At 42.4% G+C, this 17,231-nt stretch overlaps 1 protein-coding gene, 1 long non-coding RNA gene and 1 other non-coding gene across 6 annotated transcripts; all 3 read right to left on the bottom strand.

Moving 5' to 3' along the window:
• Positions 1 to 6,664: 6,664 nt before the first annotated feature.
• On the bottom strand, positions 6,665 to 8,536 carry LOC139531851 (uncharacterized). Its single transcript, XR_011666437.1, has 4 exons — positions 8,383 to 8,536; positions 7,930 to 7,967; positions 7,086 to 7,301; positions 6,665 to 6,802 (listed from the first exon to the last, which is right to left on the bottom strand). It is a non-coding gene; the product is annotated as an uncharacterized lncRNA (long non-coding RNA).
• LOC139540268 (Z30 small nucleolar RNA) lies at positions 8,092 to 8,186 on the bottom strand. The gene has a single exon (XR_011668144.1). It is a non-coding gene; the product is annotated as a Z30 small nucleolar RNA (small nucleolar RNA).
• A 692-nt stretch (positions 8,537 to 9,228) lies between the features above and the next one.
• Positions 9,229 to 13,507, bottom strand: LOC139531841 (protein orai-2-like). Of its 4 annotated transcripts, XM_071328748.1 has the most exons (4): positions 13,328 to 13,463; positions 12,735 to 12,796; positions 11,829 to 12,064; positions 9,229 to 11,541 (listed from the first exon to the last, which is right to left on the bottom strand). In XM_071328748.1, the coding sequence occupies exons 3-4, from the start codon at positions 12,057 to 12,059 to the stop codon at positions 10,942 to 10,944; spliced, it is 831 nt and encodes a 276-aa protein (XP_071184849.1). In that variant the 5' UTR covers positions 12,060 to 12,064; positions 12,735 to 12,796; positions 13,328 to 13,463; the 3' UTR covers positions 9,229 to 10,941. The 4 variants fall into 4 exon arrangements, with proteins under 4 accessions (XP_071184849.1, XP_071184860.1, XP_071184839.1 ...); XM_071328759.1 differs by lacking the exon at positions 12,735 to 12,796 and having other exon boundaries at positions 13,415 to 13,507; XM_071328738.1 differs by lacking the exon at positions 12,735 to 12,796 and having other exon boundaries at positions 13,328 to 13,499.
• Positions 13,508 to 17,231: the final 3,724 nt, after the last annotated feature.

Genomic DNA, 17,231 nt, shown 5'->3' with positions numbered 1-17,231 from the left:
TCCGTAAAGCTTTTTTGAAATCTGACACAGCGGTTGCATTAAGGAGAGGTGGATCTAAAATTCCATGTATAACACTTGATCTTTGATCAACGTTTATTATGAGTATTTCTGGAAATTGATGTGGCTCTCTGCAAAATCACTGGATGTTTTTGGAACTACTGAACATAATGCGCCAATGTATACTGAGATTTTTTTATATAAATATAAACTTTACCCGAAGAAAACATACATGTATTGTGTAACATGAAGTCCTATGAGTGTCATCTGATGAAGATCATCAAAGGTTAGTGATTAATTTTATCTCTATTTCTGCTTTTTGTGATTCCTGTCTTTGGCTGGAAAAATGGCTGTGTTTTTCTGTGATTTGGCAGTGACCTAACATAATCGTTTGTAGTGCTTTCGCTGTAAAGCCTTTTTGAAATCAGACACTGTGGTGGAATTAACAACAATTTAACCTTTAAAATGGTATAAGATAGTTGTATGTTTGAGGAATTTTAATTATGAGATTTCTGTTGTTTGAATTTGGCACCCTGCACTTCCACTGGCTGTTGTCATATCGATCCCGATAACGGGATTGCAGCCCTAAAAAGTTAACTGATTTGCCTAGTTAAATAAAAGTTTGAAAAATATATATTTTGTTACCACATGTTCTTGCCAAAACTGTCAAGAGCAAGCATCAATATATGCCAAATAAGTCTAAAAACCACATGAGTGCAATAAATCAGGTTTGACAGTTCAGACAAGTTTGAATGACCAGGGATGAGATTTGTGTCTGATTTCAACCACCTACGAAGGTGGTTTGAAATGTGGCTTGAAATATCTTATTCCAAAGTGCTTATTGGCTGTCCAGACTGCAAGAAAATATTCAAATCGGATATGCAAAAAAGATAGGATTTGAGTGACTTCAAACTGCCAATGTGAACAAGGCTTAAGTGTGAAGTCATCAGGGTTTAGGAACATTGAAATGTATTATTCACATTGTGACGCAAGTAATATCAGTCACTTTTATACTATGTACTCCCCTAGTGGTACAGACATGTTGTGAATGGTTATGGAACTGAAACTAATTTCACATTAAGCAAAGTTGCAATGCGTTACATGGAAATATACTCATTTGTTTTTGAAACCACAGCATAGATCAATGTTTGATGCAGAAGAACATTAATTTCCCATAGGTATCAAACAATTAAGTCACATTTAAGGGGAAACATTGATGATGCATCAGTTAATGCGGGCGGCAGGTAGCCTAGTGGTTAACCGAAAGGTTGCTAGATCGAATCCCCGAGCTGACAAGGTAAAAATCTGTTGTTCTGCCCCTGAACAAGGCAGTTAACCCACTGTTCCTAGGCAGTCATTGTAAATAAGAATTTGTTCTTAACTGACTTGCCTAGTTAAATAAAGGTTACAACAACAAAAAATGTCATAAACTCAGGAACTGTCGTTAAAACACTAACAGCTTACAGACAGTAGGCAATTAAGGTCACAGTTATGAAAACTTAGGACACTAAAGAGGCCTTTCTACTGACTCTGAAAAACACCAAAAGAAAGATGCCCAGGGTCCCTGCTCATCTGCGTGAACGTGCCTTAGGCATGCTGCAAGGAGGCATGAGGACTGAAGATGTGGCCAGGGCAATATATTGCAATGTCCGTACTGTGAGACACCTAAGACAGCGCTACAGGGAGACAGGATGGACAGCTGATTGTCCTAGCAATGGCAGACCACGTGTAACAACACCTGCACAGGATCGGTACATCCGAACATCACAACTGCAGGACAGGTACAGGATGGTAACAACTGCCCGAGTTACACCAGGAACGCACAATTCCTCCATCAGTGCTCAGACTGTCCGCAACAGGCTGATAAATGCTGGACTGAGGGCTTGTTGTAAGGCAGGTCCTCACCAGACATCGTTGTTGCCGTCGCTGGACCAAACAGGACTGACAAAAAGTGCTCTTCACTGACGAGTAGCGGTTTTGTCTCACCAGGGGTGATGGTCGGATTCGCGTTTATCGTCGAAGTAATGAGCGTTACACCGAGGCCTGTACTCTGGAGCAGGATCGATTTGGAGGTGGAGGGTCCGTCATGGTCTGGGGCGTTGTGTCACAGCATCATCGGACTGAGCTTGTTGTCATTGCAGGCAATCTCAACCCTATGTGATACAGGGAAGACGTCCTCCTCCCTCATGTGGTACACTTCCTGCAGGCTGATCCTGACATGACCCTCCAGCATGACAATGCCACCAGCCATACTGCTCGTTCTGTGCGTGATTTCCTGCAAGACAGGAATGTCAGTGTTCTGCCATGGCCAGTGAAGAGCACCGATCTCAATATTATTGAGCACGTCTGGGACCTGTTGGATCGGTATGTGAGGGCTAGGGCCATTCCCCCCAGAATTGTCCTGGAACCTGCAAGTGTCTTGGTGGAAGAGTGTGGTAACATCTCACAGCAAGAACTGGCTAATCTGATGCAGTCCATGAGGAGATGCACTGCAGTACTTAATGCAGCTGGTGGCCACACCAGATACTGACTGTTACTTTTGATTTTGACCCCCCCCTTTGTTCAGGGACACATTATTCAATTTCTGTTAGTCACATGTCTGTGGAACTTGTTCAGTTTGTCTCAGTTGTTGAATCTTATGTTCATACAAATATTTACACGTTAAGTTTGCTGAAAATAAACGCAGTTGACAGTGAGAGGACATTTCTTTTTTTGCTGAGTTTAATTATTCACACCCAAAACCTTTGGCAGCGATTAAAGCTGTGAGTCTTTCTGGGTAAGTCTCTAAGACCTTTCCACACCTGGGTTTGTGCAACATTTGCCCATTTATTATTTTCGATATTCAAGCTCAATCAAATTGGTTGTTGATCATTGCTAGACAACCATTTTAAGGTTTTGCCATAGATTTTCATGTAGATTTAAGTCAAAACTAACTCGACAACAAAGTTAATTGCTTTGCCACATATTTTGAAGTATTACTTTAGTGCCTTGTTAAACATTATGCATGTTTGGAATATTTTCTATTCTGTACACCGGCTTATGGTAGCGAAATTAACATAAAATTCTCAGGCAACAGCTCTGGTGGACATTCCTGCAGTCAGCATGCCAATTGCACACAAAACTTGAGACATCTGTGGCATTGTGTTGTGTGACAAAACTGCACATTTTAGGGTGGCATTTTATTGTTGCCGGCGCAAGGTGCACCAGTGTAATGATGCTGTTAAATCAGCTTCTTGATATGCCACACCTGTCAGGTGGGTGAATTATCTTGGCAAAGGAGAAATGCTCACTAACAGGGATGTAAACACATTTGTGCACAATATGTGAGAAATAAGCTTTTTCTCCATATGGAACATTTATTTTTTATTTCAGCTCATGAAACCAACACTACATGTTGCGTTTATATTTTTGTTCCGTATACAATGTTGATCCATCTTCAGTTTTTTCCTATAACAGCCATTCAACTCTGTAACTGTTTCAAAGTCACCATTGGCCTCAGGGTGAAATCCCTGCATGGTTTCCTTCCTCTCTGGCAACCGAGTTAGGAAGCACACCTGTATCTTTACAGTGACTGGGTTTATTGATACACCATTCAAAGTGTAATTAATAACTTCACAATGCTCAAAGGGATATTCAAAGTCTGCTTCTTTTTTTTTACCCATCTACCACTACATGCTCTTAAGCGAGGCATTGGAATAACTCCCTGGTCTTTGTGTTTGAAATGTACTGCCTTGACTGAGAAACCATTCAGATAATTGCATGTGTGGAGTACAGAGATGAGGTCATCATTTAAAAATGACATCAAATTGACTACCCTCAATGATCATGTTAACCACTTATTGCACACCGAGTCCATTCAACATTACTTCTGAACTTATTTAGGCTTGCTGTAAAAGGGGTTGAATACTTAAAAAAGATGAAATGTATTGTCTATTTATTTTACATTTCTAAAACATAACTCCACTTTGGCATGGGGTAGTGTATAGGCCAGTGAATTATTTTTTTAATCAATTTTAAATTCTGGCTGTAGAAAAAGTCAAGAGGTGTGAATACTTTCTGAACAGGTCAGACTAAACCTACCCAATTTTGTTCTGCCCATCAATGACAGTTGGTGAGCAGGCAAGAGGCATTTTATTAGGCTCCCCATTAGCTGTTGCAAAAGCAGCAGCTACTCTTCCCGGGGTCCACACAAAACATATACAGAACATTAATAGACAACTGCTCAAGCACAGATCTACATACATTTAAATACACACAGCCTACATATCAATACATGCACTATCTAGGTCAAAGAAGGGAGAGGTGCTGTGGGTGTAGTATGATCTGTTTTGAAACCAGGTTTGCTGTTCATTGGAGGAATATGATAGAGTTCATTGCAATACTGGCTCTATATAATACTGTACACTTTCTTGAATTTGTGGGACTGTGAAAAGACCCCTGGTGTGGTTAGTGTGTGTAAGTTCACTATGCAAAACAATTTAGAACTTACAAAAATTAAATAGTGATTCAGTCACTCAACTTTTAGCCAAGAGAGACTGGCATGCAGAGTATTTGTGCATTCGTAAAAAATTCAGACTCCTTCCCTTTTTACACATTTTGTTACATTACAGCCTTATGCTAAAATATATTTTTTTCCCAGAAATCTACACACAACACCCCATAATGAAAAAGCAAAAACACATTTAGACATTGCAAATAATAAAACAGAAGTACCTAAGTATTCTTGATTTGGAAAAGCACACCTGTCTATAAGGTCCCACAATTGACAGTGCATGTCAGAGCAAAAACCAAGCCATGAGGTTGAAGGAATTGTCTGTGGAGCTCCAAGACAGGATTGTGTCAAATCAGAGATCTGTGGAAGGGTACCAACACATTTCTGCAGCATTGAAAGTCCACAAGAACAGTGGCCTCCATCATTCTTAAATGGAAGACGTTTGTAACCACCAAGACTCCTAGAGCAGGCTGCCTGGCCAAACTGCCTGGCCAAACAAAATCGGGGGAGAAGGGCCTTGGTAAGGGAGATGACCAAGTACCCGATGGTCACTGACAGAGCTCCTCTGGAGCTGGGAGAACCTTCCAGAAGGACAACCATTTCTGCAGCACTCCAAGAATTAGGCCTTTGTGGTAGAGTGGCCAGACGGAAGCCACATGTCAAACTCCAAGTGTGCTGTCATTCACCTAAAGGACTCTGACCACTCAGATTCTCTGGTCTGATGAAACCAAGATTGAACTCTTTGGCCTGAATACCAAGCGTCATGTCTGGAGGAAACCTGGCATCATCCCTACGGTGAAGCATGGTGGTGGCAGCATCATGCTGTGGGATGTTTTTCAGGGGCAGGGACTGGGAGACTACTCAGGATCAAGGGAAAGATTAACAGAGCGATCCTTGAAGACCTGCTCCAGAGCGCTCAGACTTGATCAGAGAATAAACATTTGCTCCTTTGACTGGTTGGACATGTCAGTTCATGCTGCAAGCGCTCTGATCGGTTGGAGGACGTCCTCCGGAAGTTGTCATAATTACTATGTGTCCATGGAAGGGGGTGAGAACCAGCCTTCTACGGTTTGTATTTAAGTCAACGTACCCAGAGGATGGAAGCTAGCTGTCCTCCGACTATACCATGGTACTACCCTACAGAGTGATGTTGAGCCTACTGTAGACCTTTGCAAGTGTTTAACAATTATTTGGTGACACGTGATTATAGTATAGTTCAACTTTTTGTGAATGGGGGCAGTATTCGGAAGTTTGGATGACTGAGGTGCCCAAAGTAAACTGCCTGCTACTCAGGCCAAGAAGCTAGGATATGCATATAATGGGATAGAAAACTTATTTGGGAAGTTAAGGGTAACTTATGATTTTTCACTGAGGATGGTCAACCCCTTCCTGAGGAGCCTCCACTGACTAGTTTAAATTCTATAGCTGTGGGTGTCACCGAGTAGACTGATAGCCCATTTCATTCATCCACAATCCATTAGTAAGGCTGTACAGTGAAAAGTATGCCCCCAATGCAATTCTGAAGTCTAATATATCCATTGAGATGAGATTTTTACTTTGTCAAATTAGCATGTTCTTGAATGTGTAACAGTCCAAACTTGTTTTGCATCATCTAGTTCAAATATGGCACATTCCCATTTGCACTTTCAATGAGGTACTTTTATTTTTACAACCAACTGTATAGGTCACCATCGGTAATCCTTATTGTGGCTAGTTTCTCATAGCTAAGTGACATGGGCAATTTGCACAGCGAGTCTGTCAAAGGGGGCATGATTTGACAAATGTAATCCAAACCCTAACTTTACCTCTTGTGACAGAGGTGTCAAGTTTATGATAAGTGGTATTACTTTGGTTAAGTCAATTTTGACACTAGAATAAAATGTTTGATGCCACAGGCCATTTTCAAAAGGATTAGTTGGATTTTTAGGGGGCAGTTCCTCTTCAATGCAGTAATGTCTGTTTTAAACAAGTCCAGTTTATTACATGACAAGAGGTATTCTTCAAAGTAGGCTTCCAATGCAATATACTCCCTTAAATTTAGATTGAGATGTGATCCATCCAATGAATTTGAACATGATCTTTCCCAAAATTCAAAAGGCACTTACCGATTTGAGCCATCCTTGTTGCATGTTACCAATTGAACAACATGAAAAAGAAAACCGCTGACTGCTGTCGTTAGTATCACTGCTTTTTATTAAGAATCTGCTTCAAGGCCTTCGTCAGAGCTTCTTTAACATGATCTTCTCCAAAGGCCAAAAGCTATTTGAAGCCTGCAAGGCCCCAGTGGATTCCTTCAGTAAACAACAAAGGCATCTGAAAATTGTCAAAAGAACAAGGCTGTTAAGAGTTGGTATTTAACTCCTTTAGAGCTACATCTAGATGGAATCATATTAATAAAGAACTCCACTGTTAGCCCAGGAAGAAAATGTTAAGACTGGGACAGTTAACCCCATCAAGCTTGTCCTGCTTACATGAAACAGTTGATGAATAAAATACTAATTCATGATATATTAGTACAAATTCTAATCTAAGTGGACAAACAAGTACTTTTCATTGAAGTCTCTGCAATGTATTATATTTAGAAACAGGTCACAACCTCCATGCAGATGTATGTGAATGTGATCCATTGCGGTCTGGCTGGAGAGTTCAGCTAATATGATAAGGGGGCCTCCCATCCAGCCCCATAATTAAAATGACATCAACTAAAAAGTTCACTCATCTTGCTGGAGTCCGGCCCACTGTTTAGAGTCAAAGGACATCTCCTTAAGAATGATGCACCTTGACAGATGATCAAGCACCTCTTCAACCACTTCTGAAAAAGAACCACATATTAAAGCAGTTCAACGCTAGATAACCATTCATTCCAAATGTCCAACCAGTTAAGTTGACCATTTCCTGCAAGTTAATCATATCTACGCAAATAGGAGCCACCAATGACAAAAAAGATTTGCATCAACCAAAGAACCCTTGCAGAGCACAAACTGTTTTTCAAAAGGTCTCAAAGTACTTTGCATTGTTGGGGGTTCAACCCATCAAAGCCACACAGTAGAAATTAAATTATTAGATGGACCACCAGTCTCACCCCACATTAGTGGAGAGGATGCATTCAGAGGGCATTTAGACTGAATAGCTCAGAGAGAAGGTTTACAACCAATCCCACCTTGGTCAGTGACAATACAGTCAGGAAATGCTTCACCTCATAGCTTGCCACCAAAACCTAATGGGAATATTTTCAGTTTGAAATTAAGCATACATGGCCATTGGCCAGTGACATCAGGGAAAATTAGGCTGCGTTTACACAGGTAGCCCAATCATGATATTTTTCCTGACTTACTGGCCTTTTGACCAATAAGTTATTTTTCAGAAAGACCAATAAGTGAGAAATGAAAAAGGCTACCAGTGTGAAAAGAACCTAAGGATCCAGTTTATGGGCTACATACCGTCAGTTGCCAAGTTACTGGTGAACTGGTTCCAAGTCCTGAATAGCCCCCGGTGATTTGAATAAATAGAAAACAAGTCAGTATCTCAACAGGATGTGATTAAACTAGCTATTACAAACATTTGGGTATTTGCAGGAAGTCAAACAGTTCATTTTGATATAACAGCTCAGAGAGAAGATTAAAATCAATCACACATTGGTCAACAACACCCTTGAGTGTCAATACCAAGTCAGGAAATGTTTCATATCATCATAGCTGCAAGTGTCAGAACACCATACTATATGCCATTTTGTTTGTACTCATTAGGTTAAAAACCAGGAACTTAGACAGCACTCCAAAAGAAACCAAACCAGTTTCTAGACAAGTTTTACAAGATTATCGTCTAACCATTTGGCCATTAAAGTAAGAACTACTGGTAGCGTGATCAAAAAAATAAAATAAAAAATTACATACCCGTTTAGTCTCATCCTCTTCGACGTATCTAAGACTTAATCAGAGGCATTGTAATAAACTAGACGATGTAGTGGTTTGGTGCCTTTTCCCTCCTGTAATGCGTGAGCCATCCTTTTAAGTAAACTAACTTGATTGGATAGTGTCTGCTTGGGGTGTTCTATTGGCTATCACTTGGGACAATAATTACATGTCAAATTAGTGTAATGATTACACAGCTGTAAATGTTGTGTAATTGAACAAACCAGGGCCAGGATTGGACAACCACAATCACTATGGTAGCATATTTTGTGTAGCGCATCATCAGAATAGCAATTTGGCTGTTTCTATATATCGCAGGTGTGTACCATCTGGCCCTCTTGAGACGTGGAAGGATATGCTTTTCAATTGATGCACATTACAGAGAGAAGCCAGACAATAAAATAGTCTGATTCTCATTAATACATCCAAGCCGTCTGGAGCATTATCAGTAATTCTGGAATAAACAAGGTGGAATGTTCGCAGCTAATCAGAAACATTATTTTATGTAAGGGCAGATTGCCAAATTAGATGGGGCACGGCCTGCCTTAACTTGAAGGATCTGGGAATGGGATCATCTGTATATCTCTGGTATACTATGGTTGTGTTCCTCTGCTCAGACGTTGCTGACGTGCGTCAGCTCTTACAATGCCGGATAGGTATTTTACGTATAAGCTAACCAAATGTTATTGCAATCTGGCGCCCAATGGCACTGTCGATGACGTGTCACGGAACCATTGGTTGATGCATGCAATGTCTTAGCAGGGAAACACGACCTAGGTCTTCACAAGATATAATCAGCTCATAAAATATAGACAGGAGTACGCAGAGTAGGGCATGGAAATAACAAAATAAGATGAGTCTTTATTTAACATTCATTAACAAGATTTGAAAAGACATGCTATTCCACAGAACCTTTAATAGACTACATTATGCACAGAAAGCAGTAAATGTACCACAATACCCCATGTGTTGTTATATCCAAAATAAGTCAGGTTTTAACAAATTGACAGCATTGTTTTCCCATCAACATACAATCCTTTTGTTTGGTCAAATAAACTTTTTTCAGAGGGGACATTTACAACAATTAAGTATGACCTGAAGAAAACAATGTGACATTCTAGGATTAACACTAACTTTCAAACTAAACTACAAGTGCACTTTTGTCTTTTTCCATCACATTGAAAGGAGATTCTTGGTCAGAAAAATCTTTGTTTGGAATGTTAACTTCTTTTTTTTTAAGCCGAGAAAAAAATATTTATTCAAGAGAACTGGCACCATTGACTGTATTTACATTCCTCATTCATAGCTCACCACTCAAACCCACCAATAAAGCGTTAAGAATTAAAGTATTCAATAAGCATTGAGTTATGATCATCGTGCCTGGTTCATTGCATCAGTGATATATTCAGTAACCCTCTTCATTTTAATCATAGCCGACACACTTACATAAATAGTAATGGTGCTAATGACATTTGACACTGGTTACTTTATCATACAGTAAGCACCCTCTCTGCTGCAATAATACTATTGTAAACATGTTCAGACAAGTATTAACATGTCAGTGTTGTTTTGAATAGAACAGGAGCAATTTCCTTGCCATTTTTGGCACATAAAACATGTTTTGTGCCAATGTCATAAAGAAATATAATGCATAACAGTGGATATGAATTTCATGTAGTCATTCTATTATTTGTCAACGTTTATACTGTTTTGTTATATAAGCCAATGCAAGTTCACTAAACTATACTTTGGTGAGCATATACATTGTAACTTCAATATTAATTTGCTGTGTGAGCAGGTAGTATCTCTTATTTTAACAATAATTAACAGTAACTTAAAATAAATAAGCAGTCCTTCACTAATATGAGGAGATTACAAGTCTTAACGTCGAAGCACCGTAGCTATTCACTATCTTTGACACCACAGAGTAGCCTATGAACTAAAGGACAGTTTATAGGCTTGGGAGGGAGTTCTATATAAAATATGGATTATAATGCATATCAAATGAACATACCCCCCAAAGCATGTCTACACACAGCATTTGTGTGTGCTCCTATTCCTGTCACCTACTGAGAAACATTACACTGTTTGGCGCAACATGAACAACTTCAAAAAGTAAATTAACTGTTGTTTCCACCCGCTTCTGTGTCTGCTTACTGCCATGATCGGTGTAAATCATAGCCTGGCATGACCACAATAACACTGCCTTGTGAGAACAAGCACGCAGTAAAGTTTGACATCTTATTTTGATTTTCTCCACTTCCTTTATGAATTGTGGAGAGATGGCACAAATGAACAACTAACAAAATAACCCTCAAGATATTAGAATAGAAGTCCTATTTTAATTTACCTCAATACATCAGATCCTACTTCTCTCAGAGACAAGACACTATTTTCCAAAACAAACATACGCTAACCTTTGACCTCAATAAATTAGTAGCGTGGGAGAAATCCTTAATCCTCCCACTTATTCAGTGGAATTTTGGTGCTTCTCAATGCCATTGAGAGTGGACAGAAGAGCAGAAAGAGGAGCTAAAGAGCTCACACTGCCTGTAGGCCTCTCTCGCACCCATCCAGCTGCACCTTAATCTTGTGCAGTTCCTCGATCTCCTGGTGGTGGCGCTCTGTCTTGTGGCTCACCAGAGAGCGGTAGAAGTGGATGGTGAATACCACAAAGATCACCCCCACCGGCACCATGATAATGGTGGAAGCCAAGGCCGCCTGCCAGCCGCTGTGCCCTGGCGGAGCGGCGGACGGCACGGCGGGGCCACTACAGTTCACCTTAGATAGTGCCAGTTCGGCGGCCGCCACAGCCACCTGGTTGGCAGCACCAGAGTCCACGGGCAGGAACTTGATCCAGCAGAGCAGCACCACCTCGGCCAGGAAGAGCAGGATGCCCAGGGCGGTGGAGAAGCCCCAGGCCAGCTCAATGTAGTGGTGCATGCGCTCGTGAGGTGACTCACTGACCGAGTTGAGGTTGTGGATGTTGCTGACCGCCTCCACGTGCGGCAGGATGCAGGTGCTGATGAGCAACGCAAATAAGTGTACAGCCACCAGCACCGTGGTGCACACACTAAAGGCGATGAGGAGCATGCGCGGGTAGTTGTACTGCATCTCCAGCTGGACCTCCACCATGGCCACCTAGCATGGCACAACAACATCACCATCATCATTATCATTATCACAGTCCACCACCACAGTGAGCGGGATAGCTACTAGCATAAATGTCAAAACTGCCTACTTTTCAGATTGGTTCACATGCTATTAATAGCAGCCTGGGAGTGAGTGAGTGTGCTTTTTTCCCTCAAGAGGTTTATCTGAAAAATGTCTCAGTCTCTAGTGATACAACGTACAGGCTGCCAGGGAAATTAATCTTGAAAACAACTTTGAAGGGATCATTATCCCTGCAAAATAGTGGGGTAACTCACCATAGCAAAGCCTGAGAGCAGGGCAGAGGTGCGGCTGGAGGCTTTCAGCTTGGCCCGGCTCAGGTAGAGCTTCCTCCAAGACAGGGCCTGTACAGAGTGGTGATTGGAGGTGACCAGCTCCAGGTAGCTGCGGCGCACCCAGTCCCTGTAGTCCATCCCTCCACCCTCCGGCATCTGCTCTGAGCCCCCCGGGGCCGGGGAGCCCATGGGCACGTTCAGCTCACTGCTCATGGCAACTAGCAGACAAGGAAGGATGGCAACATTAATAAAAGGAAATAAAATAAAATACATTTAGAGTTAATGTTTGTCGGTGTGCCAATTTTACAGTGTGGTCCAACACATTTGAGACACTATGGCTGAATTCTTGAGACGTATCCAAAACTAGACTGCTCACTTTGCTGGGATTCCATTGTTTTATGACTGGTTTGCATCACCCGTCTATAGTTAAGCCCAAAAAAGCATGGCTATTGCCAGCTACACAAAATCTTGAGCAGTGAGTGATTGAAAGTATGGGTTGTGCCTTAATGCCAGCTGCAGCAACAACAAAAAAGTGCCAGGTTTACATCCTTGTCAATTTTGGCTAAGAATTTAACTTGTGTTTGACACATATACTAGAGATTTAGACAACTTATTGTAAAACGTCTTCTCTTTTTAGTCATATGGCTACATCCTTGTCAGGAAAGTTCAACCTGATACGACCATGATGTCTAGTAGGTAGGTAAATCATTTACAACTTGGCCAAATTATTTGTAGCTGAACAATTTCATTTTGTGCATGATATTCCTGAAGCCTGTATGACGGGTATTGTTCCCACACAGACATATTTCCATGTTACTGCACTTGTTTACGAAGACAGACGACCACCTGTGCCAATTAGCTTGCTCGAACACCTGTGTGTAAACGTACCTGGGAAGGAAGTGTAGTTCGTTGGCTGGAGGCACACAGATGTATGGATCTGTGCAAATCTGCTACAGTAAGTATATATATTTTATTTGAAAGATGTTTTCTCGCCGATATGAAAGATATGGAACTTATGTTTTGAAAACCATATCAAACGCGATGATTGACGTTTCTAAACGTTAAAGCAGAGCGTCGGGATTGTAGTTCACATGGTTCCACCAGTAAGCGGTGCTTATAACTGAGAACCAGTGGGTTAATATCTACAGCTAAGCACCCACCAAATTAATTTCGCGCTCACGCTAGCCAACTTTTATTGCTTTCTAGACAGCTTCAACCTTGCTCTCTGGCTAGAATCAACAGTGCGTGGAATATCAACTAACTAGCAAACAAACCACCAGGGAAAATAACAGGTGCAACCTAGCTAGCCATGTCATAATAAAATATTTATTTCAGTCATTCCAGCGTCCAACTGCTCCGAGGTGTTGCTAGTACGGCTAACGTTACTCATATAATATTGACGATGTGACTTGCTAGCATCGCGTTGGCTAAGTTATTGACAAGCTCAGTAGGCTGCTACACGATTCTTGATATAGTTTTACCTTTTTGCCAAGACGTCCTTTGACCTATTAATTCATCCACAAACCTAAGCTAACTTCGATGAATGAGAGGGTGATTAAAATACTTGCTGTGAGAGACTTGACTACAATCTTTCCTTCGCCCTCACTGTTATTTTAGTCCGGAGCATTCTGGTCACGTGATCCAGGGCAGAGTACGAAAACTTCCTCTGTGGATGTTTTATGGCGGGTGGCAACCAACTAAGGTGCATTACCGCCACCAACTGTATTGGAGGGTGGACCAGAGACAGGGAAGTTCTAAAAAATCCTACACAATATTCTCGTCTCCCCACGGAAACGAAATACATAATTAAATCTTACATCCCTTTGAAGATTTCAGCAGCAGTACACTTAATCTTGGCTCTTCAACCCCATTACTCCTCAAATCTAATAACAATCGCTCCCTTTCATATTTCTGGCACTGAAATAGTGGAACACGTTCTGTCTCCATTTCCTGCTGACAATGATCACACCTCCCAGTTGGATGTTTCCCCACCAATGTCAATGTACGATTGAGCCTTGTGTGTCTCAGTCTCAGCCTTGTGATTACCCTTTCATCCCTTCTCTCTCGGCCTGATGACCTCCCTGCCCCCACCTTTTCCTGAATCTTATAAAGGCGTCTTCCCTTTCCCTCCTCATCCACAACTCTTCTAATTTGTTTTTAACCCCTTTTTAATCAACCGGTAAGGCTTCTACTTTACTGATTGACAATTCCATCTCAACATTAGGATGTTTAAGAGCCTGCTTGACGATAACATCCACCTCCTCATTCCCCTCTACTCCCACATGAGCTGGTGCACAGAGGAACATCACAAATACCCACATCTGTCTCACCCTATAAAAGCACTGTAAAACCTCAAACAATAAATACATTCTGTCTGCTCCGAGACATTAATTGCAGCTCATCAGTGCTGCACAGGAGTCAGAGCAGGTGACTGCCTTGTCTGGCTCACCACCCCCACCCACTCTGCAGCCAAGAGTATGGCCATCACCTCCATTGTGTAAACATAAATGATCCATTGCTCTTTTTGTCACTGCCACCTTAATAAATTTCACATGCTGTTGTGCAAATGGAATAGACAACAGGTGGAAATTATAGGCAATTAGCAAGACACCCCCAATAAAGGAGTGGTTCTGCAGGTGGTGACCACAGACCACTTCTCAGTTCCTATGCTTCCTGGCTGATGTTTTGGTCACTTTTGAATGCTGGCGGTGCTTTCACTCTAGTGGTAGCATGAGACGGAGTCTACAACCCACACAAGTGGCTCAGGTAGTGCAGCTCATCCAGGATGGCACATCAATGCGAGCTGTGGCAAGAAGGTTTGCTGTGTCTGTCAGCGTAGTGTCCAAAGCATGGAGGCGCTACCAGGAGACAGGCCAGTACATCAGGAGACGTGGAGGAGGCCGTAGGAGGGCAACAACCCAGCAGCAGGACCGCTACCTCCGCCTTTGTGCAAGGAGGAGCAGGAGGAGCACTGCCAGAGCCCTGCAAAATGACCTCCTGCAGGCCACAAATGTGCATGTGTCTGCTCAAACGGTCAGAAACAGACTCCATGAGGGTGGTATGAGGGCCCGACGTCCACAGGTGGGAGTTGTGCTTACAGCCCAACACCGTGCAGGACGTTTGTCATTTGCCAGAGAACACCAAGATTGGCAAATTCGCCACTGGCGCCCTGTGCTCTTCACAGGTGAAAGCAGGTTCACACTGAGCACGTGACAGACGTGACAGAGTCTGGAGACGCCGTGGAGAACGTTCTGCTGCCTGCAACATCCTCCAGCATGACCGGTTTGGCGGTGGGTCAGTCATGGTGTGGGGTGGCATTTCTTTGCGGGGCCGCACAGCCCTCCATGTGCTCGCCAGAGGTAGCCTGACTGCCATTAGGTACCGAGATGAGATCCTCAGACCCCCTGTGAGACCATATGCTGGTGCGGTTGGTCCTGGGTTCCTCCTAATGCAAGACAATGCTAGACCTCATGTGGCTGGAGTGTGTCAGCAGTTCCTGCAAGAGGAAGGCATTGATGCTATGGACTGGCCCGCCCATTCCCCAGACCTGAATCCAATTGAGCACATCTGGGCCTTCATGTCTCGCTCCATCCACCAACGCCACGTTGCACCACAGACTGTCCAGGAGTTGGCGGATGCTTTAGTCCAGGTCTGGGGGGAGATCCCTCAGGAGACCATCCGCCACCTCATCAGGAGCATGCCCAGGCGTTGTAGGGAGGTCATACAGGCACGTGGAGGCCACACACACTACTGAGCCTCATTTTGACTTGTTTTAAGGACATTACATCAAAGTTGGATCAGCCTGTAGTGTGGTTTTCCACTTTCATTTTGAGTGTGACTCCAAATCCAGACCTCCATGGTGTTAGGATTTGTGTTTATTGCACTATAACCCAATGCTATATCACATGTGATTGAATATTAGCAACTGTTGGCCTGGGCGCCTGGGTGTCTGTGTGTGTGTGCTGGAAGTAACAGTTAGCCCCAGATAAGTGTGCTGGGAAGCTGTGGTTAGCCTTGAGCGAGAACAGTGTGCTTTTGTATACAGGTGCAAATAGCGCAGACAATGTTGCAGAGCTGTCTGACCTCAGTCTCTGGGGTGAGGTAGCGTAATCTACACAGCAACAGCGCCGGGACACCAAAGAGCGCAAAGAGGCTAGGACTAGCCTGAGCGCCGGCGATAGGCTGAGCAGAGTTTAAACCACGCTCAGCCTCTACTGTGATAGGCCAACAGACGGGTTGGAACTAGTCTGTCACAGTATAAGAACAGCTGTTTACTTACATCCTGCCAGTTCCCTGTTCTACCCTGCGGGGTGGTGCAGTGAACCCGTATATACGAAAATTGCATTTACCATTTATCGCTTGAGTTTAATAAAAATACTTAAACTATATTCGGTGACTCTGAATCACATTTTGTCCTGATACCAGATTTGAATTGACGCAAATCCCTTATAATGGGTTGATAAATTTGATTTCCATTGATCATTTTTGTGTGATTTTGTTGTCAGCACATTCAACTATGAAAAGAAAAAAGTATTTAATAAGAATATTTCATTCATTCAGATCTAGGATGTGTTATTTTAGTGTTCCCTTTATTTTTTGGAGCAGTGTATTTAATAAGTAGACATGCACTCATAATTAACTGTAACGCATATAAAGCACCCACAAGTTACCAGTGGCTGAAAACACAATCATCGCGGGATGAACGAGTGACGAATTTCCGGCCAAGGGTGGTCAATTTAAAAAATCATTCCTTCCTCTGCAAGTGTATACTCGTCAGACGTCATGATACGTCATCAGAAGTGTCCACTTAATTTGAGGGCTGAGGGTTATAGGGTGTGTCTTAAGTGTTTGGACCGCAGCCATAGTCAAGAAAGCATTGTATTGTGTTCTTAAATGTTCACTTACAACTGAATCTACTCCTTCCTCAACAGTTCTTACCCTCTCAAGCAACCCTAGATCTATCACTGGCTGAGGGAGCAACCAAGGTGGGATAGCAGGAAGAACCACAGAGGGACTAAACTCCATCCCAAACAACCCCATCTCCCTCACCATGCCAATGCCTATCCACCCGAAACTTGTATTCAGATGTCATGTTCCCAGCACTCTAGGAGCACCTTTTTCGTAGGATGTGTAACCTTATGTCCTTGTAGGTTGACCCAATATGTCATGGTTAGCTGTTGTCTTAACTTTAACAGCATCTCTCCCAAAAAGTCAAATTGTTTATGACTGGAGGTAGCCTTTAACAGAGACACAAAGAAGATTATTTGTGGCCCAGATCTTGACATGATCCATTTTAGGTAGTAAACTACGAACGTTAAGATGTAAAAATGTCAAATCTTTTCTGCATTTAAAATCACACAGTTTCAATACAAGTCAGATTATTTG

The sequence above is a fragment of the Salvelinus alpinus genome, chromosome 1, assembly GCF_045679555.1.
Source record: "Salvelinus alpinus chromosome 1, SLU_Salpinus.1, whole genome shotgun sequence".
NCBI lineage: Eukaryota > Metazoa > Chordata > Actinopteri > Salmoniformes > Salmonidae > Salvelinus > Salvelinus alpinus.
Note: the sequence above shows the minus strand (reverse complement) of the source record. Positions and strands in the feature narration are given on the sequence as shown.

Bases quoted from the DNA above. Each gene is read 5' to 3' on its own strand.
- LOC139531841 (XM_071328759.1), bottom strand. From the start codon at position 12,059: ATGAGCAGTGAGCTGAACGTGCCCATGGGCTCCCCGGCCCCGGGGGGC. The intron at 11,542-11,828 runs GTGAGTTACCCC...GTGCCATGCTAG, and splicing joins TGCTCTCAGGCTTTGCTATG to GTGGCCATGGTGGAGGTCCA.